Here is a 27,117-nt window from a genome sequence, read left to right on the forward strand (position 1 = left end):
TCCCAGGCCTGAGTGAGGAACCTGGTCCTCCCTCTGTTAGCAGGGACATATAGAGCAGGCCTGCTCTGGGACAGGCCTGGGTATCTCTGCCCTATTCTTAGGCATCAACCCTTTCTCTGGTCTCCCTGCCTCCTGTCTCTCTCCCCTCCAACCCATCCTGCACTCTGCAGTCAGACAGATCTTCCAAAAGTGCAAATCTGACAGCGTCAAACCCACTCCCCCAGCCCCCAACCCCGCAGAACTCTGACCAGTCTCTGTGCCCTAGGGGATAATAGCCTTTAGCCTGGCTATTAGCTAGGGTATAGGTTTAGCATCTCTTCTAAGGCAGAGATGCCAAATGACACTGGCTTAAACAAGAGAGAAGTTTATTTGTCCCTTAGATAATAATTCACACATAAACCATCCAGTGGCTGGTTCCCTCTGTCTCGTTGCTCCGTTGTTCCCGGGCTGTTTGTTGCCTTCGTTCACATGGTCCAACGTGGGACAAGTTCACCTTCCAGCCAAGTTGTGACAAGGATAAAAGGTAGAGGAGAGGGCAGACCACTACCCTTTAAGGGAACAACCCTGAAACTGCCTACTGTACTTTTGCTCTACTGTATTGGCTACATTGGTCACATGGGAGGCTGGGAAATGTAGTCTTTCTTTCAAGCAACCATGTCTCATCACTGTGGAAGGAAAGGAGAATGGATATTAGGGGACAGCCAGTCTCTGCCACAGCCTGGCATTCAGTGTCTTTCTCAGCAGCTTTACTCTGGGACTCTGTATCTTTAAGCATGTTGTGAACCTTTGCCTACCTTCCCTTTCCTGCCTCCAAATTCAGGAAGCCTTCCCTGACCACCATCACCCCAGCCTGGATTAAGGGTCTCAGTGTCCATTGATCACATGGTGTTGTGTGTAAGGGCCCATCTCCTACCCTAGTTGGGAGCAACTCCAGGGTAGGGACCATAACTGATTTAATTCTGTGTCCCCCTGCCCAACGCCAAGCCTGAAAGGGAATGGGCATCAGGGAATACAGAAAAAAGGAATGAATGAGAAAGTGAACCATCTAAATTAGAAATTGATAAATGATTATTGAGGGCTTCCCTGGTGGTGCAGTGGTTGAGAGTCCGCCTGCTGATGCGGGGGACACAGATTCGTGCCCTGGTCTGGGAAGATCCCACATGCTGCGGAGCGGCTGGGCCCGTGAGCCATGGCCGCTGAGCCTGCGCGTCCGGAGCCTGTGCTCTGCAACGGGAGAGGCCGCAGCAGTGAGAAGCCCGTGTACCGCAAAAAAAAAAAAAAAAAAATCGTATAATTAAAAACAAGATTATTGATTGAATGAATGAATGAGCCCGGGAAGGCGCCTGTGCGTTGACGCGGGGCTGATCAGGCAGGCGAGGCTTCCCTGGGATCTCACCTCCACAAACACGGTTCCCTCTGCCCAGAGTGCTCTCTGCCTCCTCTGTGACTGCCCAGCTCATGCTCAGCCTGTATGTCTCATCTTAAATGTCACCTCTCGAGAGGGGTCTTCCCTGACTCACCTCCACTCCAGTGCAGAGCAGCCCCTCCAGAGGCAGGCCCATTCACCAGCCCCCACTCCACAGGCCCCTGTCCTGCCCTTCGGAGGCTCAGCCCAACTGTAATTAAATAACGTGCCCACACTGATTTGTCCACAAAACTGAAAATTCCATAGGGTGAGTCTGTCTCTCTCATTGTGTCCCCAGGGCCTAGCAGTGTTGGACACACAGCAGCTGGCCAGTGAAAGTTAAATGAGCGAAACTCAGCTCTACAAGTATCTTTAAAGGGGTTGACATCTTGATCCAAAGGAGGGTCAGGATAATGCTTGTCGCGTAAGTCGGTAGGTGGCAGCTTCAGCGCTGCATGGCAGGCGGCATCAAGAATCTGTGCGCCGGGCTAGGCCTGCCTGAGGGGCCAGCGAGGGACAAGGAGAAAACTGCCCGCCAGCCCCTAGTCACAGAGCCCTGCACTCAGCCTGCCACATAGAGAAAACAAAGTATTCGGGAGCCCCACCTTCACCTCGACCGCTGGGAGGAGAGGGGCCCACTGCGGGCAGAAGACACTGCGACACGGATGGCAAGTTATTCAGCTGCTCTGTGCCTCGATTCCCCACTGTGGAGGGCGATCGATCACAATAGTACCTTCTTCATGTGGTCTTTGTGAAGATTAAAGGGTTAATCCATGGACAGTGCCAATCCAGGGCCTGCTTCATTGTAAATGTTTGTGAATAATATAAAGGGACAATGAAAATACGTGTGCTCTGGGCTCTGGCCTGAGAGGCTCCCAATCCACTGTCACTGAGCCTCAGTTTTCTCATCTGTAAAGTGGGGGTGCCAATACCCGCCCTCAGGGGCTCAGAGAGATGCAGTGAGACGAGGACGCCACGGGCTCAGCGCCAGGCATGGCACCAGGGAATCCTCTCCTCTTCTCCCAAGACAGAGAGGGACGGGGCAGAGGATGTCTGTCAGCCTCACCTGCCTGAGGCAGGAGGCCTGGGGAAGGAGGAGGCCGCCTGATGAATAATCTCATTAATGGTAATCATCACCCTGATGCTTGTTAATATAATAACACTGGGCTCCCAGCCACCGCTTGGCTCTGAGCTGGCTCCTCTGCGCCTCTCATCTCTGCCTGGCGGGGGCTCCGTAAACACTCATTACACTCCCGTCCCCTGGGAGGCCGCCAGGAGAAGCTTCTATTCCCGGCACACAGCTCAACTCTGGGTCGTAGGCTCTGCTTTTAATAAGCATCATCGGGCTTCCCTGGTGGTGCAGGGGTTGAGAGTCCGCCTGCCGATGCAGGGGACGCGGGTTCGTGCCCCGGTCCGGGAAGATCCCACAGGCCGCAGAGCGGCTGGGCCCGTGAGCCATGGCCGCTGAGCCTGCGCGTCCGGAGCCTGTGCTCCGCAACGGAAGAGGCCACAACAGTGAGAGGCCCGCGTACCGCAAAATAAATAAATAAATAAATAAGCATCATCACACACACGTGCTTGCACACACGCAAACACACACAGTTTTGCAGCACTCTCCAAGCTCCTCGCTGACCACCAGTAATTGCTCACCATGGCTGAGCCTCACATCGTATCCATAACAAGGATAGTGGCTACTCATCAAACACTCCCTGCTTGCCAGGCCCTGGTTCTAGGTGCTCCACTTGTTTTAACCCACTTAATTTAAACGAGCATTCCTGTCATGTCCGTTTTGCAGCCGAGGAAACTGAGGCACCTGAAGTAACTTTCAGCCTTGGCTGAATCACTGACCCACGAGCAGCAGAGCTGGGACCTGATGCTGCCTTCCAGAGCATGAGCTCATTCAACCCTCATGGCAATTGGAATCCTCGTCCCCACTGCGCTCATGAGGAAATGGGCTTAGAGAAGTGATGTCATTTGCCCAGGAACACACAGCTAGGACCTGCGGGCCATGGGCTGTCCAACTTGAGAGCCTGTCATACTGCTCCCCCGGGATGGAAGCGGGGAAGGAAATCATATTCCTCTTTTAAAGACGGAGAAACTGGGGCTTCCCTGGTGGCGCAGTGGTTGAGAGTCCGCCTACCGATGCAGGGGACGCGGGTTCGTGCCCCGGTCTGGGAGGATCCCACATGCCGCGGAGCGGCTGGGCCCATGAGCCATGGCCGCTGGGCCTGCGCATCCGGAGCCTGTGCTCCACAACGGGAGAGGCCACAACAGTGAGAGGCTCGCGTGCAGCAAGAAAGAAAGGAGGGAAGGAAGGAAGGAAGGAAGGAAGGAAGGAAGGAAGGAAGAAAGAAAGAAAGAAAGACGGAGAGACTGGGACCCAAAGAGATTAAGAGACTTGCCCCACATCACACAGGCATCGATGCGGAGAGCGAGGGCTAGCTCAAAGCCTGGATTTCTGGCCATCTCTTCCCCACCTCCCACCCTCCCCCCCAGCAAGGAGCCTCTTGCTCGGAGACCCTAATTCAGACCCAGAATCAGCTGGCTCCGACATGGGGGCGTTCAGCATCAGAGGGCCCCAGACCACCTGGGGTTCCCTCCAGGCCATGGCCATTCTGTGTCACCACTGACTTCCTAGCTGCGTGCCCCTGGGGAAGTCACATCACCTCTCTGGGCCTGAGTTTCCTCAAAATGGAAACAAGAGCTGACACTTAGGGAACATTTACAACATTCCAGGACTGGTCTATGTGTTGGCCATGTAATATCTCATTTTATGCCCACCGCAACCCTAAAAGGAAGATATTAAAAGAGTCTATGATTTTAAAGATTCTGTTATCCTACAGGATTCTATGATTCCCACAGGGTCTGTTATGAAAGGCCCTGATCTTAAAAAGAGTCTAAAAAGATTCTATTACTCTAGAATTCTCAGGTGCTGGAAGATTCCATCCATCTGTCTGTGAATCGTAATGATAAAGGATTTCATGAATTGGTGATTCATTGAACCTCAAGGGTAAGAGGCAATTTGTCAGCCTTCAGTCAGCCTTGAAGGCCACCAGTGTCCACCCCCTGCCCCCGCCCCCTCCCTCCGCTATGACATCAGGGCCAGCCGAGGCGGAACATCTGCCTCTATGACAGGCCTTGGGTCCAAAACCAGCAAGGACCGTGGAGGCCGCCGGAGTGCTTGGGGGTGGCTCCCAGACAAAGGGCTCCATGGACCCGCCTCCGCTGCCCTGGCCCCGTCTTTCACACAATGGAAGGACCTTTCGAGGCTGCATCCAGCTCGCCCCCTCCCTCAGCCAGAGACACCCAGAAATACAGCTGAGTGCAGTCTCAGAGCAGCCCCCTCCCTGCTCAGAAGGGCCCCAGCAAGGAGGTGGGGAGCAGAGAGAAAGGCAGGTGTCTCTTCATTCTCTTAGCCAGTCTGACCTCTCTGCTTTTGCTCATGCCCTGCTTGGCATACCCCTCTTCCTCTTTCTCTAAGAATCCTTCAAGGGCCAGCTCAAGCCCCACCTCCTCCAGGAAGATCTGCCTGGTTACTCTAAACTTCACTGATTCCCCCTGTCTCTGAAGTTCTTTCGCATGACATTGAGTACTAATGTGGGACTCAGATTCCAGAGCCTCTTTTCCTCTCTAGTCTATCCCCCCTGCTACCACCAGAGTGATCTTTCGGGAACACACATGTGACCTTGTCACTCTCTTTCTACAGATCTTGACCCCCAAGCATGGCATTCAAGACCATCCCTACCTCTGGTCCCACCTTTTCTGTCTGGCTTCATTTCCTGCCTCAGATCTATGCGCTAAGGCTTGACCAGGTGAAGCGGGGATCTGCCTCCCAGATTATGTGGGCACCGAGGCGGCCCTTCTGAGGCTGGAGCAGCTGGGACCCTGCCTTGATCCCAAGAGACAGATGTTGAAGGTCTCCTCTACCACCTCATTACACAAGCACACACACACGCACACACACACGCACACGCACACACACACCAAGCTGCCACCAGGGAGCCCACTGGGGTTTGCAGCCTTAGAGAGCATGTTAGTACCATGGACAGCGCCACAGGCAGGCTCTGGGTGCTACTAAAATCCATCTGCATGCGTGCGCGTCCCGGGACATGCATGGATTTCACACAGCAGGCATTTGCTGAGCACCAGCTGCACGCCCCACACCTGCTAGGTGATATGGAAAATGCCAGAAGGAGAGATATTGACCTTTGCTGCACCAAAGAAACTTACAGTCTTGTTGGGGAATTGATTGCCCTGGTACCAACTTCTCACCTCTCTCCCTGCAGGCTGCCAGAGCCATGCTTACAAACCGTAAATCTGATCATATCACTCTCTAGAAAGCTCCATGCACGCGCGCACACACACACCAATGTTTATAGAGTAAAATCCAAGCCATTGAATGTGGCATTCAAGGCCCTCTCTGACCCAGGCCCAGCTAGTCTCTTGACCTTGCCAACCCCTTTAAATGCAACACTCAGTCTCACTTGATTTCCATACATTCCCAAATATCCTGGGGTGTTTTTCTCACTTGAGGAGTAGTTCCCCTCTTCTTTTCACAGAGAACTCCTATATAGCCTTCAAAACTCAAACCAAGGGACTTCCTGGGTGGCACAGTGGTTAAGAATCTCCCTGACAATGCAGGGCACACGGGTTTGATACCTGGTCCGGGAAGATCTCACATGCCGCAGAGCAACTAAGCCGGTGCGCCACAACTACTGAGCCTGCGCTCTAGAACCCACGAGCCACAACTACTGAGCCCACGTGCTGCAGCTACTGAAGCCCGCGTGCCTGGAGCCTGTGCTCCACAGCAGGAGAAGTCACTGCAATGAGAAGCCCACGCACCGCAACGAAGAGTAGCCCCCGCTCGCCGCAACTAGAGAAAGCCCACGCACAGAAACGAAGACCCAATGCAACCATAAATTAATGAAAAAAAATGAATTAATTAATGAGAAAACCCTCAAGCCAAATATTTCCTCTTCCTGGAAGCCCCAAAGTTCATTGTTCCCTCCTCTGTACTCCCAGAAGTTAATTGTTCCCTCCTCTGTACCTGCATCACCTGGCATCATTGAATTCTGACTTACCGTGCATCCCTCAGGTCAGACAGAAGTTAGCTAAATTTGCCCGGGCCCATTAGAAAACACTGGTGGTTACCAGAGTGCAGGGGCTTTCTAAGAACTGTAGTTGATTAACCACAATGCCAGCAATACTCATATCCAACAATGTCAGATTTACTTGGAAGTCTAAAAATAATGTCAAAGCTGTGCTTTTTATATCATTTTTTTCACTCTAGAAATCTGTCTGCCTTGTCTTTGGGAAGAGCATTATTTATTATATAGCTCAAATGCCCAATAATTGTTAGCAAATAAAACATAGCCTCTAGTGAATCTAATGCAGATGTGAGGCTCAGCCCTGTTCCTTCCATGTCATGAGTATTCTCAAGTATCTGATTCCAGGTCTGTCTTCTCCACCCCAGCCTGTGAGTTCCCTGAGGGCCAGGACTGTGTGTCTTTTAATTCCATATCCCTAGTACCTAGCACTGTGGCAGGCACAAAGTAGGCTTCTATCAATATTGGATGAATGATTAACAAACTAGAATGAATCACATGGACTTGTTAAGATTGCCTACGTTCAAATCCTCATTCTGCCACGTGTTAGCTATGTAACTTCAGGCACATTTTAAAGAGATCTGTTTTCCAATCTGTAAAATGGGCATATTAATAGTATCGACCTCATGAGGTTATTACAACATCTAAATGGAACACCGTATATAAAGGCCCAGGCATAGAACCTGGCCAAAGTGAGTGCCCTATAATGGTTCACTGTTATTATCAATGCTGTTGGGTTGACTTGCATGGTTTATACTTAAGCTCATTTGAATTCACAGGAAAGAGAGCACCACGAAGTAGAGCCATCCAAGATGATGTCATGAGCTAATATTTACCAAGCATCTTCTATGTGCCATGTATTAACTTAATTAAACCTCAGGACCATTCTATGAGATGGGTACAATGATTCTCCTCCATTTCATCCCATAGGATACTAAGGTATGGGAGGGTAAATGAATTGCTGGAGATTACATAACCGATAACTAGAAGAGCCAGGATTCAAACCAGAACAGTGTGGCCCCAGTCCATTTCTTAACCTGTATGCCACAAAGCTAACCTCGAGAAAGCTAGAGGCTGAGCGGGCCTTGAAGAACAAGCCACAAGACAGAGGCACCCATGATAGGAAGGAGGACTAAGAACTTCCCCCTTCATACCTTCCCAACAGCCAACCCAGGGACTGACTCTCTCGCAAGCCTGCCTCCCTCCCTGCAGTTCTCTTGTTCCCACTTCACTCATCCGACCGCCTCCATCAGGCCCTGCCTTCTCTCGATCCTCCACTTTTCCAGGTCTAAGTATTGCCTCCTGGCCTCTCTTCCTCCCCTTTCCAGCCACAAGGACTAATGCTGCCTGGGAGTTCCCAGAGGGGGTGATGTTGGAGTAGGGCTTTGAAGGACCCATAGGAGTTTGCCAGGAGAAGGGTGGAGAGGGGTCAAGGTTTTCTTGACCAAAGATTTTCTTGGTCAAAGGTTTTACCATTTTCTTATCTACACCCTTAGTCTTCTCAGAATCTCCATGCATCAGTCTCCCCATCTGTAAACATGAGAGTAATAAGAGTACCTACCGCCTCTCAGAGTTTTTGTAAAGATTAAATGCGTTAGTCTGCTTGGGTTGCCATCACCAAATACCAAAGACTGGGTTTACTGACTTAAACAAGAGACATTTGTTTTCTCACAGTTCTGGAGCCTGGAAGTCCAAGATCAAGCTGCCAACATGGCTGGTTTCTAGTGAAGGCTCTCTTCCTGCCTTGCAGATGGCCACCTTCTCACTGTGCCCTCATGTGGGCCTTTCCTATGTGCTCACAGAGAGGGGGGCACACAGTCTCTCTAGGGTCTCTTCTTATCAGGTAAGGACACCAATCTTATTGGACCAGGGCCCCACTCTTATGACTCCATTTAATCTTAATTACTTCCTTAGAGGCCCCATCTCCAAATACTGTCGCCTTGGGGGTCAGGGCTTCAACATATGAATTATGCCAGGGGAAAACAATTCAGTCCATAGCATTAAATATGGTAATAATGCAAACTTATTTTATTTAATAAATACCTATATAGCACTTGCCAGGCACTTTTCTAAATGCCACACATTATTTTATTTTATTTTATTTTAATTTTGTGGTACGCGGGCCTCTCACCGCTGTGGCCTCTCCCGTTGCGGAGCACAGGCTCCGGACGCGCAGGCTCAGCGGCCATGGCTCATGGGCTCAGCCGCTCCCCGGCATGTGGGATCTTCCCGGACCGGGGCACGAACCCTTGTCCCCTGCATCGGCGGGTGGACTCTCAACCACTGTGCCACCAGGGAGGCCCTGCCACACGTTATTTTAAATGCTTAGATCATGCCCAGCATGTGGTAAGTACAATCCACGTGTTCTCTGGTTGTCATTATTGGACGCTTAGATCTGCCTGCTCTTTGGATCCCCACAAATTCTTCAGTGGTCTTCACTGTGTCCATTAGACAGAGGAGGAAGCCAGACTCAGGAGCAAAGTGGCTTCTCCAGGACGATCCAGGAAGAATTTGCTGAGGCTGGTGGAGAGCCCACATCTCTCCACTCTCTTTCAGTATTTCCAGCGAGACATAATAAATGTCTAGACTTGGCCAGAGCCATGAAAATGGGGAGAAATGACCAAGTTCAATGTCCTTCAAAGTGGGAGGAGTCATCCTCCCCAACCAGTCCACCTTCCGGGACTGATGTGGACTTTAAGCAAGGCCAAGGATTCCCTGAAAAGTGCTCTGTGAGCTGTGACACCCACTCTGGAAGGGCCATTTCTCTTACTCTCTTTGGCAGAAGGCAAATACCTCTGGAGGAGGCAATAGCTGAAACCACGTCACTCATCACAGTTTCATGTGAATTTCTTCATCAGAGCTATTCACGAGAGCCAGTTTCCGTAAAAGGGAAGGGAGCGGTGCCCTTGAAGGTGCTGGCCATCTGGAAGTGGACGACATCAAGCCAGGGAAAATATATGACATTCCAGGAGTCCACAGCAGGGATAGGGTGAGGGCCAGGGGGCCTGGGCTTGGGGTCAGAAGACCCAGCTCTGCATTTCCCGGGGCGGGGCGGTGGCAGGGGAATTCCTCATGCTCCCTGGGAATCAATTTCTTTTTGTTAACATTTTATTATGAAGAATTTAACAGTTAAACTTAGAGCTGACAGAATAATATAATGAGCCCCCTATGTGCCTACTACTCAACTTGTATAATTATCAACTCAAGTCCCATCTTATGTCCTCCGTTCGCCCACCCACTCCTCCCCATGTTTTTTAAGCCAATCCCAGACATCCCACCACTTCATCTGCCAAAATTTCAGTCTGTATGAAGATAAAGACCCTTTAAAACAAAAACATAACTACAGGGCCATTATCACATCTAAGAACACTGACAATGATTCCTTTATGACAAATATTCACTCAATGTTCAAATTTCCACTTGCCCCATAATTAGCTCTTTTTTTTAGAATTTGTTTGAATCAGCGTTCAAACCAAGTTCCCACGTGGATCGGTTAACACGCCTTTTAAGCTTATCTATAAAATCCCTCTCCATCTCTTTTCCTTTCCCCTTCCTTACAATTTATTAGTTGAAGAAGCTGGGTGGTTTGTCCCAAACAAGTGTCCCACAATGTGGATTTTGGTCACAGGGTCAGTGTCTTTATCTGTAAAGCAGGGGAATCATTCTCTCCAAGAATTAAGTGAGATAATGTCTTGTGAATGGGCTCTGACAATTGGAAGGCACCCACAATTGTCATGTGTTAATGTAACTTTCAAGCCTTTCAATACCCTGTGCATCTGTTTTTCTGATGATATAATTGAGGTTCAGAGAAGCTTAGTAACCTGCCCACGCTCACACAACTAACTAACAGTAGAGGGAGGAAAGGGTGGTGGAACTGAAAGAACATTGACTCCATGTGGAAACTCACACTCGAATCCCACTACACCTTTTAATAGCATTATGGCCTCAGGTTTCTGCTTTTTTTTTTTTTTTTTTGGCTGCATCGGGTCTTCGTTGCTGCACGCGGGCTTTTTCTAGTTGCGGAGAGCGGGGGCTACTCTTCGTTGCGGTACACGGGGCTTCTCATTGTAGTGGCTTCTCTTGTTGAGGAGCACGGGCTCTAGGCACACAGCCTTCAGTAGTTGTGGTTCCTGGGTTCTAGAGCGCAGGCTCAGTAGTTGTGGCGCACGGGCTTTGTTGCTCCGCAGCATGTGGGATCTTCCCGGCCCAGGGCTCAAATCCATGTCCCCTGCATTAGCAGGCAGATTCTTAACCACTGCGCCACCAGGGAAGCCCTCTGCTTTCTTCATTTGCAAAAACCAGTCAGGAGGGCAGACCTGCACGAGGCTAAAATGAGCTAATGTGAGACGAGCCCGTCTCACGGTGCCTGGCAGTCAGTGCCTCACCCATCCCTTCTGCTGTCTGCTCTCTGGCCCAGCCTCCTTCTTCCCTGAGTGTGGATAAGGCTTGCAGCTCTGGCAGTAATAAACCTGGACCTTCGGTCTGTCCCGAGCCCACCCTCAGGCCAGCAGAGACGGGGTGGGCGGCCCTCGGAAGCTGAGCACACTCTGTTCTTGGGGCAGCTTGGCAGGAGTCTGCAACCTCATGGGCCTCGGGAAACAATCAGCTATTCTTCCTCCTTCCCCCTCTGTTTGTTGCTCATCCCTGGGCCAAGGGGCCCAGAGAGAAATGCTCCAGCTCCCAGCAGCTTCCAGCCCATCTGTACAACCTACATGGATGATTTCCAGGCATCAGCCTCAGCTCTGAGAAGCTTCAGCCTAAGTCACAGTTCACTCCAGAGCTGACACCGATATTTTGATTTCTACCCAGATTCCTTGTCATTTACTCATTCAACAGGCAGCAGCCTGGACCCTGCAGATGATGACAGCAACAACAAGAAGAACAACACGAATAATATATAGCACCTACTGTATGCCAGGCATGGTTCTGAACACCATGCACATGACGCAGGCACTGTTAGCCCATTTTACAGGTGAGGAGACTGAGCACTAGGAGTCTGAATAACCCGCCCAAGGTCCCATAGCTAGTCAGTGGTGGAGTTGGGATTTGAGTAAAGTTTGCCTGTTAAAGACTGATTGTACAAAGAGGGATTGAAGTCCAGCAGCTGGGTGCCACATATGCCAAGGTCCATGCTAGTTGCTTTCAATATGTTATCTCATTTAATCTTCACAAGAGTCTCCAAATATTGACCTTATTGTCCACATTCGCACATGAGGAAACAGGCTCAGAGAGGTACAGCATTGTGCCCAAGTGCACACAGCTGAGTCCACTCGACTCCAGGATCAGACTTTTTTTACTCTTCCAGGCTGAGAACACAATATGATGCAGGTCACTTGAATTCAGATGAGAAGGTGGTGGGGGCCCTGCAGGTGGGAAGATAACTCCAGGCTATAGGAACTCAGAGAGGATGGAATCAACTTCCAAAACTCCCTGGAGGAGGGACCATGTCAGGAGCTGGGACTTGAATGGCGGCGAAACCACCCCTCATGGCATAGCAGGCTTCTAACTGGGGCCCAGGCCTCTGTGAGAACCTCAACACGGCGAGGCTGGCCCCTTCACCCCATTCTATAGCCGTGCAGCCTGAGACCGTCAGGGCACACACAGTCTGAGGTCCCACAGTGAGGACCCAGGCCTTGGGGCTCTGTCCCTGAATTGTCTGGCAGTGAGAAGAATGCTTGGTGGGGGGTGGTTGGAGGTGGTGGCTGAGGAAACACACCCCCACAGACCAGTGTCATTACATAGTCATGAGACCCTGGCTTTTAGCTCTCTCCCGAGTAGATCTAAGTGCTCACCAGGAGGGCACCTGGGGGCGCTCAAGAAACTTTAGTGAAGGGAGAGCAGGATGGGTAGGATCTTGTACCAAATCCAGGGGTCTCAGCCTCCCACCCACCCCAGAACCATCAAGACCCTGTGTGAGTATCACATTTTAAGATGAATAGATCTCTAGAGGACATGGAGAGGTTTCCTTTGGAGGAGGAAGGGTTTTGACCATGACACTCATGCCTGGAGCTATCCCACAGCAAGGGGGCAGAGCCCTGTGTGCCTCCAGAGAAGAATGAGGACCAGAGGAAGGAAACACAAGAGAGGCAGATTTGGGCTAAAAATAAAGGACTTCTCAACAGGCAGAGTGACGTGGTCCCCAGGGTGCACCAAGTCCCCGTCATAAGAGGTGTGCTGGGGGGCAGGGAAGTCCCCCAGGAGGCACTGAAGAAGGGATTTCTACCCCAAGGGGCCCAGGGCTGGCTCTGAGGCCCTCCCAGCTCCATGACCCTGTGATCCCAGGAGGCCATCTGGGCTTCCAGGCCACGGAACTCCTCCTGTCCCGGGTTCACTTCTGTCCCAACACCATCATCCAAGACCCCGTGAGCTGAGGCTGACCGTGGCGAGTGCTCCTCCTCACACAGTACTTGGGGATGTTGTTAACGCTCACCTCATTTCTCAGGTAAGAGCACTGAGCCTCACGCCAAGTAGCTTCTCGAGTCAGAGCTCGGAAACGTCCCCTAGGCTTGAAACCAGGCCCTCTAGACGCCAAAGACATCTCGCCTTGGCCAGTCCAGTTCCAATATCCTGCGGTCCCAGATTCTCTCCTGTGGCTGGAAACCACAGTTCTTCTTCCCCTGGGGCTGGACCACAGGGCCCCCGGTGTCACCACAGCCTAACCCCGCCCAACCGCAGCGCCCACTCAGCCTCGCCGCAGTCAGCTCCACGGCTTCCCAAACGCTCTCAACCAAGGGCAGCTTTCACCATAACGGTTCCCGCGAGGGGCTGTCGCTCAATTTTCTTTGCTTGCTTCTCAATTTCTTTTAAAGGGGGATGTGGCTGAGGCCCAAATGGGACTGTGGGCTGCCCCTCCCCAAACGACCCCCATGCTTATCTCACACTCTGACCACAGGACATCATTTCGGTTTAATTTTATTTCCTCTTATAAATGGGCACAGCACAGGAAGTGTTAAAAAAAAAAACAAAACAGAAAAACCACAGTTCCTTCACAAGGCTGGGACAGGTGAGCACCCACAGTGGGGCAGGTGCCTTGGTTTCTTTTTCCACCGCTTTTTCGTATTTAAAGTTTTGGCCATGAACTCAGGACAGGTATGGTTAATAAACAGGTTATGAGGGAGAGAAGGGGCAGGGAAGGCCTGGGGGAGGGAAGGACAAACTCCCCCCACCCCAGGCCGGGTTCTTGGAGGGATCGTATAGGAGAAGGGACGCACAGGAGGGACACTGTCTTCAGGGGGCTCTCCGGAGCCACACTGCTGCCTACGAAAAATATTTACATGCATCGCCACGCTGGGGCTGGTGCGCTGAGTTGCCTGGTGGGCACCCGGGGGATGCTGGGGCCATCAGCCCTTAGATGGCAACTCTGGGGCCCAGCCTCGGCGTCTCTGTAAATCTGTACACAGTCTGTGGGCTTCTATTTACAGGCAGGAGGCCTGGGGAAGCAAGTCCAGGGTGGTGGCTGTCAGGAGAAGAAATTCAGGAGCGCCAAGTAGGCAGTGCCCACTCCTGTCCCATGAGGCAGAGGTGTGTCTGCTCCCCGTGCCCAGGGCCCCAGCTTGGAAGCCTGGACAGATGGCTTCGCCAACCCCAGGAGGGGCTGACCTGCCCAGCCCGGCCCCGGTGACCACCCATCTGCTTCCGAACAAGGGGACCAACCCTTCAGGGGAGACATCCCTCTGGCCCCCTGGGGAGACAGAGCTTGGGCTCTAGGAGTCACAGCTGAGGGTGGCCCCAGCCCGCCTTGCACTCTCTGGCAGCTGAGGCCCCAGGGAGGCTGTCAAGCACACACGCTCCCTCTTCCTTTGGAACTGGCCACGTTTCCCGGCAATGCCAGGGCCCTGCAGGACGCCCTCCCCAGGAGCACCGGGGTGGCTGGGGACATGTTTGGGCAGGGCCTGCACGCATCACACCATGTATCCAAGCAGGGTGAGGCCTGCACTCACACTGCACGTAGGAGAGCTCCAGCTCGTCCTTTGTACCGCCCACTCTGCGATCGCCCACTCTGGGATCGCCCACTCTGGGATCGCTGCGCTGGACTTGGGCTGGCTGGGATGGATTTGGGCTGATCGGATGGTGTGAAACTTCATGAAGGTAAAGCCTGGACATTTTTCTTGGTTCCAGGGCTCCATGAACGAGGCCCTCGGCCTCTTCTCACAAATGCTAAGGACACAGAGAAAAGGCCGGTGCCAGGAGGCCCCAAGTTAGAAGCCAGCCCACAGAGCATGAGGAGTTAGGCCTGCTGGGGCCAGGCTGGACCCATGCAGCCCCTCTGAGCCCACTCCAGCCAGCCTACGCCCTGCTCAGCCGTCCTGTGCTCCACCCTGCACCCACCACGGGCCCCAGCCCCATGCCGAGGCTGTGCCCACTGCTGGGTCTCTTACCCCAGACGCAGCATCCCAGAGCTCCCCTGGGTGGTCCAGATCCCCTCTCCTCGCTCCCTGGCTTCTCAGCCTTGGCCTGCCCAGGCCTTCTCACCAGAGCTGCTGCCCCAAGACAGCAGCCCGCCAGGAAGCAGGGTAGAGGGAGGCTGGGACTTTGGTCTCTCCTGTCCCCCAGCCCTTACACTCCAGGGATGACTGAGGCCAGGTCACCTCCAACAGATCGTGGGCCCAGGAGGCCTCCTCCTACTCCTGCCCCTCAAAGAGTGGGACCAGCTAGGTTCCTCACCAGCCTCCAGGCCCTGCCCAGGGGGCCTGCGAGTCTGAAAGATGGAGCCCCAGCCTGGGAGTAGGACAGTGGAAAAGACAGGCTGCAAAGCTCCCCGGGACCTCACCCTCACCGCCTCAGGCACCCCCAGCCCGCACCCTGCACAAGTCTATTGCCAGCGAGTCTTGAAAAGGGAACAGAAATAAAACCCGGTCTCCTGACTTGAATCTGGGTTGTGGGCAAGGGGGGGGGGTGTGAGGCCCAGACCGTCACAACTCAGACCACATCCCTCGGCTCCAAGAGGCCCCACCAAGCACAGCCCCCATAGGAGATTCGTGGCCCCACATTTAAAGTATCTACATAAGAGGCCCCATCTGCCAGGGTAACAGAGACGGGGGAGGCAGGCTGCGGCCCGTGACACCCCCGCTCCAGCCTGGCCGCAGCCCTCGGCCTGGGGCAGTGCGTCTGGATGGGCTGCTTCCAGCTGCAGCCAGGACAACCGCCAGGTTGTCTGGCCAAATGAATGGGCAGGTGTCCACGGGAGGCCCCCAGGGGCCCAGGGGTGGGGCTGAGGTGGACCCGGCAAGGCCAAAGGGAGAGGGCGCAGAGGGCCCAGGCGCAGGGCCCACCCTCACAGGCACTTTGGAGACTTGTGTCCTGGGAGGCAGAGTCGGACCCCAGCTCAGAGCAGGAGGGGGATGTAGGGAGCCCAGGAGCCCCACCACATGCTCCCTCCCGACCCGGGGCCTTCGGTCCTGGGGGACCCAAGCCCCCTCCCCAGCCCAAGGCTGAATTCCGGGAACCAGTCTGCCTTCCTCAGCAAGTGGGGGACTTGCCCCCGAGCAAGCCCTTTGCAGGCTACAGAGGGGAGGGAAGCAGGCAGGGTGAAGCCAGGCTCAGCAGGGGTGCAACATCCTGAGGGGGCTTGTGGCGATGGCCCCCACACCGCACTTCATTCCAGGAAAGGCAAGTGTCCAAGTGTGAGAGCGGGGCTGTGTGGGTGAGACTGCCTCCACGTGGGATTGCATCAGACCTGCCAGGGTCGGTGGCAATGTGGTTGGTGAGGGTGTCGTGAGGGCTGAGTGTGACAGGGCACCTCAGGGGACCCAATATGGGCTGATTGTTCTGGCCTAATGGCACCCTCCCCAGTGAGCCTGAAAGCTGGAGGCAACGTGTGTGGTGTCAGGTGTATGGGTGGGTGGGGGGTGGGAGGAGTGTGGCAGAGAGGGAGGCAGGCCACACCGTCACCACTGGGTAACGATGATTAGTGACTTGCATTGTCATAAGCATTTGGGGGCACGTAAGAAATGAATAAACCTCTTTGGAAGAACGTGTGTGTCTCTGACATGTCTGGATTGGCTGGGTGCTCAAGACTGCATATGATTTTGTCACTGCGTGCTTTGTGTGTGACAATACGTGTGACCATGTGGGAGACAGTGTCTGTGCAGAGTCCACTCGGAAGGAGGTCCAAGCAGCCCAGCCCCTCCTCACCAGTGGCTGCCAGAGCCCTCTCGGGAAGCCGATTCCTCAGGGGCAGACCGGGAAGGAGGTGAAGCCTGTGGGTGCATGTGCAACGGGCAAGGGTGAGGGAAAACGACCCCACAAGCCCAGAGAGGCCAGGACAATACAGGTTGGTGGTGAGGGGTACTGTCTCACCCAGGCAGGGAGGGGGCCTGGGAGAGAAGCAAGAGGTTGCAGTGTCTCAATGATTTCAAGGGCTGAGCTTGCCAAATGCTTGTCCTGGAAACCAGCCTGAGTGCCTCTCTGCCCCCAGAAGGAAACCTCAGTCAGCCCCACGGGGCGAGGCTGGGGCTTAAGCCCCACCCCTTCTTCCACCAGCCAATCAGGAGTTTCCTTCCTCCTGTCCACCTGACATGAGGTCCTAAAGCCCCAGGCTGGTGGGGGCGAACAAGTGATGAGCTCATAAGGGCACAGTCTGGAGCAGATGGCAATGCCCCCTGTCCCTTGGGGAAGAGCTGTGTGAAGCTGGCAGTCTGGGCAGACCTTGGGAGGGTGGCAGAGATGAACTGGGGCCAGGCTGTCTCCCAGGCCCAGTCCCAGGGTGGGACTGGTGGCTCTGGGCCAGGGAGTGGGCGCAGGGGTGGCGCTGAGGCTACAGGGAGGCACTCTGGCTCCGCTAGGCGTAGAACTCCTCTTGCTTGTCGGGCTTCTGGTATGTGACGCTCGCCTGTTTGGGCTCCTCCAGCGTGTAGCTGCCCTCGTCCTTCTTCTTCATGCGGTAGATGAGCAGTGTGACCAGGAAGGCGGCAAAGAGGGCGCCCACCACCCCGCCCACAATCACAGCTGTGGAGGAAGAGGGCAGAGGTCAAGAGCCAGAGGCAGGGTGGGACGAGCTTAGAGCCTGAGGAGAGGGCAGAGGGCCCTGGGGGATGGGGGCAAGAGTTGGGAGAGGGCTGGGAATCTCGAACCTGAGACCAGAGTTGGAGTGAAGTTTGGAGTCAATGCTAAAACACCAGCACTGGCTGCCCTTTACAGCCCTCACTGCAGCCTGGCACTGTTCTAATCACCTGTTCTCATCGCACGAATGCATGGAGTCTTCACACAGTGCTATGAGGGAGGTGCTGTGCTACGGTCCTCATCAAATGTAAGATGCCATCGATCAGAAGACGCTCCAGTGTTTTATATACCCTTAGGATGGAAAAATCTCTGCCATCTAAACTAGGACACATCCCAACTGCAGAAGGGTTAACATATGAATAGATGTGCACTTAGAATTGATTAAGTGCAAAATGATTATTCCCATTCCACAGATGCGGAAAAGGGAGCCTGGAAAGGTGAAGCACCTGGCTGAGGCCACACCGCTCCTAAGTGGGGAGCAGGGTTTGGACCATGAATCCAGAGACTCTTCAGGAGACAAGGCCAAGGGCAGGTCCTCAGGGCTGGCATCAAGGGTGGGAGCAGATCAAACCAAGGATGGGACCAGGGATTAGGATCCAGAGGTTGCAGTCCAGGAGGGGTGAATCAGCATGGTCCAGGGAAGCAGGGGTCAAGGGCAGAGTCTGAGGAGGGGTCGGAGGGTGCTGAGGAAAGTGCTGGAGGTAGGATGGAGGTCTGACCCTGGGATAAAGAAGGTCAGAAGAGGAACCAGAGGGTACATCCTGGGGTCCCCGAGTCCCCAGCTTTCCCTTCCTAGGAAACTAGGCTCCTAGGAAACCCACACCCTACCCTCCCTCCTGGGTTCCTAGAGGGCAAACTGAAGCCCCACCAGCTGCCCCCTCTGGGCTCCTCCCAGGCCCCAAGTCTCACCTACGAGCACTTCCTTCCGCTCCAGGATGCTCTTCTGGGGCAGCTGAGCCGCCGAGCTGCCCGAGTCGATAGCATTGTCCAGGAGGCCGGGGCCTGGGCGGGCACCCTTGGGCAGCGTCCCAGGTGGAGGTGACGGCTTGGCCGCGGCCCCACCCACAGCCACCACCTCATTGGCTGTGTCTGGCTGTGTGGTCTCTTCCTCCGGCAGCTCAAAGTCCCCACTGGGTCCCCCACTCACTGGCACCTCTGGCTCATCCCGGATCGTGGTCAGGAAGAACTCTGGAGTTGGGGTCTGTAGGGAGGGTAGCATGAGCCCAGGAGCCAGGCCCCAGCACCCCCTGCCACAGCGCAGCCATACACACATGCACACAAGCCCACGGCCACCACGCCACTTCCCGGGTGGGGCTGACACTCAGTAAGCATGCGCCATGTGCCAGGCCCTGTGCTAAGCACATCATGGGCGTCTTATCCTCACAATATCCTCATAAAGGAGGTATCATTACCCCTAATTTATAGAGCAGGAAATAGGCCCAGAGAGGTTAAATGACTTGCCCAAGACACTCAGCTAGTAAGTGGTAGAAGCAGAACTAAAATCCAGATCTATCCAACTCCAGAATCTGTGTTCCTAACCACTATACTACACTGCCTCTATTCTCACCCTGGACACATCCCGGTCCCCACCCCATCTCCATTACTTCCTTCTCCAGCTGCCTTTCTAACAATCCTTAGGGGGTTCCTATCAGGGACTGCTGCTTGGGGACAGCTGGGTGCAGCTCTTAAAATACGTGGGCCTGATCCTGGATCCATGTGCCTAGGGCAGGTGTGAGTCCCTTAGCCTGAAGGTCAGTCTAAGAGCACCACAGATCTCAATGGCTCCCACCACATGGAGGCAGGACCAGAGTTAGGATCATGCAGGGATGTAGCTGCTTCCCAAGTGGGCATGGAGAGCGTGGGTCTGGTGTCCAGGCCAAGGAAAGGCCGTGAGCAGAGGCTGCACCAGCAACCTGGTCTCAGTGCCCTAGCACTGTCTCCCCTGCCTGCCTGGCCAAGCATCTGTGAAACACCAGGTTGTCCCGACTGCTCAGAGGAGCAAAAAGCAGGGCCTGCGTCCTGCTGCGGCTGGCTGGGGAGTCGGAGGGCCTGACGATGACCCGAAGGCAGCTCCATAGCCTGAGGGCCCTCCTCTTCGAGAGACGGAGGCAAAGGGCTTTAATACCCCAACCAACGTCCCTACATGCCCTCCTTGCCCAGCACACCCAGCAGGGACCAGGCTACTTCTGCCACTTCCTTGATCCCACCCATCCCGGCATTCCTTACATCTTCATCCTCTTCCCTTCAACCTCGCCATCCATAATACCCCGAACACACACACACACACACACACACACACACACACACACGAGGAGCTCTGGAGCTGACTGCCAGGTTCAAATCCTCAGTCTGCCATTGCTGCCTGTGAAGCCTTGGAAAGGGGCCTCACCATTAAGGGAGGATGACGGCAGTGCCACCCCGTGGGGTGAGTGTGAGGGGGAGAGGAGATGGCACAGGTAACGTGTTCAGCACTCAGCCTGCCACCCAGGCAGCACTCCACGAATGTCAGATGCAGTATTCCTCTCACGCAGCCCCACTCTTAATCCCCCTCAGATGGATAATAACAACGATGACGATAACAAAAGTGAAACTTTTAGCTTACTTAGTATCGCCAGGCACTGTTCTAAGCACTTTGGATATGTTGGGAAACTTAATTCTCACAACCCTATGATTTGCATTCGATGATTTTCTCCTCTTCACAGATAAGGAGACAAAGGTATAAAAAGGATCAGTGACTTCCTGAAGGCACATGGCAGTGGAAGAATTCCAACCCAGGCTGCAAGGCTCCTGAGTCTGTGCTTTTAATCAGAACACACAGGCCCCTGGCCCCTCCCCACATCAACACTCCCATTCACCCAGCTCCTTCCCCATTGATGTCTTGTCCTAACATCTAAAGACCCAGGCCTGGTCCCTCTTCCATCCCCATCCATCTCAATCTCTTTCCTCATCCTGTATCTCACCCCCAGCCTTGGCCCTCCGGCCTCAGGCCTATCTTACCCTCCCCATCCCTGTCTGGCTCATCTTCAGAACCTCCTAGATCTCACCCCTGCCCAGCTCCATCCTCCCTCCCCCAGGCCCTGACCCACCCTTCTCTGCTCTGATTCCCTGTCCTCTCCCCACCCACTCACCTGAGCCACCTCCGTGGGTCCAGGGGCAGTGGTCCCCAGGGGCAGGGTGCTCTTCTCAGGGATGTCAGGCTCCTGGGTGGTAGCTGGCCTGGGAAGGGTCCTTGGTCTGGAGGTAGCTGTGTTGACCAGCCTGGGTGTTGGGGCCTCTGTGTCCAAGACAGCCACTGTGGTGGGAGGTGAGGGTACCGCCGGGGTGGTGGCCCGGGCTGTGGCTGCCGTGGTCAGTGGATGAGGCAGAAGCCTCCGTATGCCGGTGGTCCTTACGATGGAGGTGGTGGCCGTGGAAGGAGGTGCTGCAGGGATGCTGGGGGCGGCGGTGGCCACTGTGGCGGGCACTGTGGCCACAGCTGGGGTCCCTGTGGTTGTGGCAGCCGTGGTTGCCGTAGGAGTGGAGATGGTGGTGGCTCTCTGGCTGGGCTCTTCTGGGACCTCGGTCACCAATGGGGGGCTGGTGGCTGGCCCTGGGGTGGGGCGCTCAGAGGGGAGCTCTTCAAACGGGGTGCCCACAGGCTGGATGTCCACGGTGGGCAGCACCACGGGTGTGGTGGACACTGCCAGGGCCACATCTGGGCTGAACCGCATGGCTGTCTCGATGCCCGACTCCTGCTCGAAGTCTGGGGGGTGAGGGGGAGAGGAGAGAGCTCGGGAGCTGGGTGATTTGAGGGGCATGAGGATCCCAGGTAGCAATGGCCATCGAGATGGGGGCCTCCCAACCCTCACACTTTGCATAATTTTCCCAGGACAGGATGAGGGAAAGGAGGAAGGCACAATGTAGCCGACAGTTATCAGTTGGCTGACAGCCAGTGAATGTTCCCCAACTCTTCTCTGCCTAGCCAAAAGTTCTAAGGGACCAGGTCTTCCAGGAAGCCTGCCCTGACTATTCCAGCCCACCCAGCCTGGAGCTTCCAGCAGGTTGAATCCAGGCAGTGGCAACTCAGGACCTACTGGCTGCAAATCTTGCTGGAGGTTGCAGTGAGGAGGGGAAGAGGGGAGTGGCATTCTGGGAAGAGTCAGACATGGGTACAACCTACATGAACACACATGGTGGGTAAACCAAGGCTCCCTCGGAGGCACAGGCAGAGAGCAAGAGGGAGAACAAGCCTCTCCCACAGGGGATGCTTGAGCACTCCGGACTCCAAGCCAGGACAAGTGAAGGGAGGGCCTCGGGAGAAAATGAGGGGAGAGAGAGAGAGAGAGAGAGAGAGGCCACAGCAGCTCCCAGGGGCCTGAACTAGGCAAAGGAGGGGTGGGGAGGAGGTTTGGCAGTAGAGATGTGACCCATCGGGATGGATTTCATGAAGATTAACTCACAAGAGGCTTACAGGAGTGGGCTAAAGTGGGAAGACTAGAGGCAAGGAGCTGTACGTGGCCGGTTCCAAAGCGCACAGACCCCCTACCATCCGTTAGGCTCGTCCTGCCCCCTCAGGGGGCCCGATCTCAACACACACCCCTTTTTACTACCATTTTTAGAGCTCCTTCTCCGTGCCAGACCCTGATGTCTTAAACTGAAGCCTTCCAGAGGCTCTGAGAAGGCATATTTATCACCACTCACAGATAAGAATAGATTGAAAGAGGGAAAACGGCTAAAGGTGGCACAGCTATTTAGTAGCGAAAGTGGGATTCGAACTCAGTGTGCCTCCCTGATCTCACGCTACTCTATCGGCCTTTCTGGACCGGGCCCCGGAACTGGGTTGTCCCAGGCACCACAGGAGGTACCTGCCATTTTCCTTCACTGCCCTAACCCTGCCCTTGGCCACCGCTGATTGGACAGAAGGGGGCCGCCTGTCCTAAGCTGAGCCAATCAAATGGTCTCTGCTGGGGATCGGCCACTGCAACTGAAAAGGGGCTACTGAGTTCCTCCAAGTGGTCACAACAGTACTGAAAACTGCGTTACTGAGGGGCGTCTGTGTTCCCTGTCAGAGGCCGGAGGTCTGCAGGGGACCCAAGCAGTGCACAGAGAGATGCAGAGACAGAAGCAGTGGGGAGCTGGGAATGCTAGGCTCTGAGGCCTCCAGGCCCTGGTTCCACCCCAGGAAGAGTGGCCTGCCCTTCCTCTGCTTGAGGTCCATGAGCTCCCCCTGCCTGACCCCCCCTCCCCTCCCCCACCATTTAACTGAGCCTGCGAGGGTTCCTCTTCCTTGCCGTCGCAGCCTCGGATGGGGCACTGGAGGCAGACTGGCACCGCTGACACAACATGCAGGGAAAGGGAAGGGGGTACTTACAGCCCGAGCCCGACCCGGAGTACAGGTCATCCAGCTCATCGTCGGGGAAGGAGTCATCGTCCCCAGAGCCCTCGAGGTCCACGGGCCTCTCGAAGTTCTCACTGCGCCAGCGCTGAGCCTGGGGAGGGCAGAGTCGGGCACACAGCTCAGCACCTGAGGCCAGCAGCCTGGACACGCCCAGAGGAACCACAGACACTCTCACGGGCCAAGTGACAGTGGAGGGACAGCATCAGATGTGGCCTCCACGGGGGTAAACAGAGAGCCGGAGCAAGCCGGTTACCACTTCCTGCCTTGTTGGGTTGTGAGCGTGCAGCATGCTAATATGTGCTGAGGGCACCTCAGAGAAGCAGGTTCTCAGCCCAGTTAGCAGCACCCTCGGTGTGGCCAGCACCATCTGACCCCTTCCAGCGTGGAGAGGAGGGAGGCCCCATTGCCCCAGGTCACCAGAGAGCACGTGAATGATAAGGTTCGGACTCCGCTAGGGACCCAAAGTCTCACACCTCAAAATCCCAAAGATAGGGCAATTAGTCCCATTAGATAGACATGGGTGTTGCGGAGGTTTGGGGTTCTGGGAGGGAAGTACCTTGGATAAGTGGGGGAGGGAGAGAAGGGAGTGGGCTCCAGCCCTGGGTCCTCCCCAAACCAAAGTCAGCCCCCCTGTCTACACTCCCCCCAAAGTATCTCAATGCCGAGAGTCAGCTCAGGGCACGGATGCCGCTTTCACTTCTGCCAAGGGTCTCCTGAGAGTCTGCAGGCGTGAGAGGGGCTTCTCCCAGGGTCCTGCTCTCCAGACCCAAGACTCCCCCCAAAATCAGAACCTGGGAAGGCCAGGTGCTGTGGCTCCTGGGCCTGGACCATCCCTCCCCACTGCAACCCCGGGCTGAGAGCCAGCCCTAAGGGCATCCAAGACAGGAGCGAAAACCCCCAACCACACTTTTGACCCTGGATCCAGACTGAGCCCAGCCACAGTCCCTGCCCCCTGAGAGCTTACAGACAAAGATGACCTGGTGCTCAGATCTAAAGGATTAGCACTTGGATCTTAAGCAACTGAAATAGAGAGAGAAAGGCATCTCAAGCAGAGATAACAGGATAAGCAAAAGTTCCGAGGTGGGGAAGCACAGCCTATGCCACCACAGCTGGGACTGACAGCCTCATCCAGGGTCCCTCAGAACCCCTGCAATCACTGGATTCCTACCACCGGGCCCCTGTCTGTTCCTGGAACATGGTCTCTCCCGCCTCTTTCACTCATGCTGTTCCCTCCAAGAGGACACCCTACCTTCCCACCCCCTCATCCTCCAGCTTCCCACCAGCTAACTCCGCTCCCCATCGCTTCTTCTGAGAAGCCCTCCTGCTTTGATCCTTCAGAGCATCCTGTGCTTCTGAATTCACAACTACCACTACTTGTGAGCGGTGCCGGCTTTGGGTATATACTTTTTCTGTGACTGTTCCCACCCCCACTAAACTACACCTCGATGGAGGCAAGACCGCGTCAGACACACAGTAGGTATCAGGAAGTATCCGTTAGGGAACAGGCTTGGAGTTGGGGGATGTAATTCCCGGGACAGGGGTGGGGCAGAGACAGGCTGGAGTTGAGTTTGGGGAAGCCCCGTCCATCACAGGCTCTCAGTGCTCGGCTGGTGACTTTTATCTTGGAAACTGGTCATGTTTTATCCTGACTGCACATCAGAATATTGTGAAAACAGAACTTGGCGGCTCAGCGGGTGTGAGGTGGAGTCTGAATGTCACTACTGTTGGACTGACATGGGGAGCCATAGAAGGTGTGTGAGCAGGAGAGGGGCTGGACTGGCGCTGTGATCTCTGCTCAGACTCTCACACTCCCACCCCTGACAGGCCCCCTTCTGGAGTTCCTATGGAGCTAGAGAGAGGATCCCAATTCTGGCTTCCAGCCCCGAGCCTCGACCACCTGCTCCAAAGCCCTACACAGGCCACGCAGGGCAGGAGGCCAGGGCAGGGAGCCAGGAGATTCCCCCCACCATACCCGTTACCACACACACACGCACACACAGTCTCAAAATAATGAATTAATCAGTATTTACTTGCTACCAGTGAGTCATGGAGTGGAACAATTAGAGTAATTGCTCTGTGAGTAATTGCTGGGTCTTCCTCCGTTTTAGACATTTCAGGAGCTCAGAACAGCTACCATCCAACCTTCCCCAGCTCCCATCTCTGCTCCCACTTCCCAGAAGAACAAAGCCCCAGGACCTGAGGTGAGGGGGCTAGAAGCTCCCACACTACCAGCCTCTACCACCTGGGCCAGCTAAGCTGGGGTCCCTTGGAGACTTTCTGCTCCATTCTTAGGCAAGTAGCCTGAAGCCAGAGACATGCAGCAGGATGGGGACTGAGCAGGGACGGGGCTCAGACTGCCTCTCCTGAGCAGGTCCATCTTCACTGTCTCTCCATCCTTCCAGGCAGCCAGGGAAGGCTGGAAGCCCTTTAGCTGGGAGGAGGGGTTCTAAGAAGTCTGTGGTCCCAGGGGAACCCCAAAGTGGGGTAAATGCGGGGGCCAAAACAGGGTGTCCTCATGATTCCACAGTGACCAGCACCACACACCAGCCCCTAATACCCTGCAAAGCCACACAGGCCCTTGAAATGACACACCCAGAGACATAGAAAGAACACATACAGACACACCCTGACACACACTCACCTAAAGGCAGAGAGAGGCCCCGCGTGTTGGCGTGCCTTTGGGTGCAAACAGGCACATGCATGGGGGCGGGCACTAGATGGGGGCACACACTGTGCAGCTCTGAGGCTCAGAGACGAGTATGGAACCTCCTGTGAACCCATCAGCCTCCACTCAGGTAGCTCTCACCTAGATACTATTCATCCCTAGCGCAGTAGCCATCGGCATGACAACCGTTACCATGACAACCATCTCCTCCATGCTAAGGACCAGGAGCTCCAGATCCCCACAGAGATTGGGGGGGAACAGGAAAGGGAGAGATCATGGAAGAACAGAGAGAATGATGGGGGTGGGGGGAGACACTGGATGGAGACAGAGATGCAAGGACAGAGGGAAGCCAGGGGGTCAGAGGGGCGGTGTGGGGGGACAGGGAGGAGGGAGTGGAGGGAGGACTGGGTGTGCGAGAGAAAGGGAAGGCAAGAGTGGGAGGCTGAGGGAGAGAATTCTCTCACATCTTAATTTAGCCTCACGCTCATCAGACAAAGCTGGGGAAGGGGCCACCTCAGTGATTTTCCAAGCCTACATCCAAGAGAACATTCTTTCCAAATAATAAGCAGCCCCCAGATGGGGTAGAAGGGGTGATGGCCAACAACAACCCAGTCACCCCTGAGCTCACCCTGGGAAACTTAACACCGGGACACCTGAGACCTGGCGGGTGGGGGTGGGGTGCATGATGCCATCTTGCCCAGCCCCCTCCCCGAGTCTACTCAGTGCCAGCTGTACCCCTCCCTGGGGGACCAGGGCTCACGGGGACCTCCCAGGAACACTACAGGGGTGCTGGAAGCTGCAGCTACTAGGGCTACAGAGAGGAGAGAGGAGACAGGAGAGAGGAGAGAGAGGGGGGGTGGGGAACTGAGCCTGGGAGGCAGCAGGGAAAGCCTCAGAAGTCACAAATGCCAGAGGAGGATGGTGAAAACAGCCTCTGACCCCCAAACGACCTCTCTATTTGCATAATTCCATGCATAATTAGCATAATTATCCACGCCATTCCCTTAAAGGAGAACTGAACTCAAATGCCGGCCTCCCCCTGACCCTCAACTGTGCCCCCTCCAGGTAAACCACACACCCTCCCATGCCTGATAAGCACATCTGCACACCCAACCCAAGTGTGCGCGCGCACACGCGCACACACACCAGCACAGACGCATACACAGTCGTGATCCACATTTACTGACCCTAACCTGTGTACCCACCACAACTCACAGACAACAGCCTGGCACATACCACCGTGGGCTCACCCGTTTGCCACCTCTCTAGATGAACACACACACAGCTGCACCCCTCTCCTCACCTAACACACCCCACACAACGTCCGTGGGTTGTGGCACACACCAAGCCTCCCCACGTCCAAGCATGCCCCCCGAGTCACATATCACAGCCCACATTCCCCATGGCAGCGACACCCTCGGACTCTGACAAAAACCTCACGACCTGTAAACAATCTTTTCTCACCCTCACATCCCCACACGCCCCACACAGCCCACTGCAGAGGCCCCTGCACCTTCTGCTTTCTGCCACCACCAGTCCCGGCCACGACACCCAGCCGGAGGCT

General features: G+C 54.9%; 1 protein-coding gene across 1 annotated transcript in view; it reads right to left on the reverse strand.

The window, feature by feature from the left end:
* Positions 1-13,415: 13,415 nt before the first annotated feature.
* The window catches only part of SDC3 (syndecan 3), a 38,082-nt gene continuing 24,380 nt past the window's right edge, over positions 13,416-27,117 (reverse strand). Inside the window, exons 2-5 of the mRNA XM_079926545.1 lie at positions 22,862-22,979; positions 20,640-21,253; positions 18,421-18,712; positions 13,416-17,457 (exon numbers count right to left, since the gene is read on the reverse strand). Of these exons, the coding sequence (XP_079782671.1) occupies positions 17,291-17,457; positions 18,421-18,712; positions 20,640-21,253; positions 22,862-22,979 (1,191 nt within the window). The 3' untranslated portion in view covers positions 13,416-17,290. The remainder of the gene's footprint in view (positions 17,458-18,420; positions 18,713-20,639; positions 21,254-22,861; positions 22,980-27,117) is intronic.

The sequence above is a fragment of the Stenella coeruleoalba genome (genome assembly GCF_951394435.1).
Source record: "Stenella coeruleoalba genome assembly, chromosome: 1".
NCBI lineage: Eukaryota > Metazoa > Chordata > Mammalia > Artiodactyla > Delphinidae > Stenella > Stenella coeruleoalba.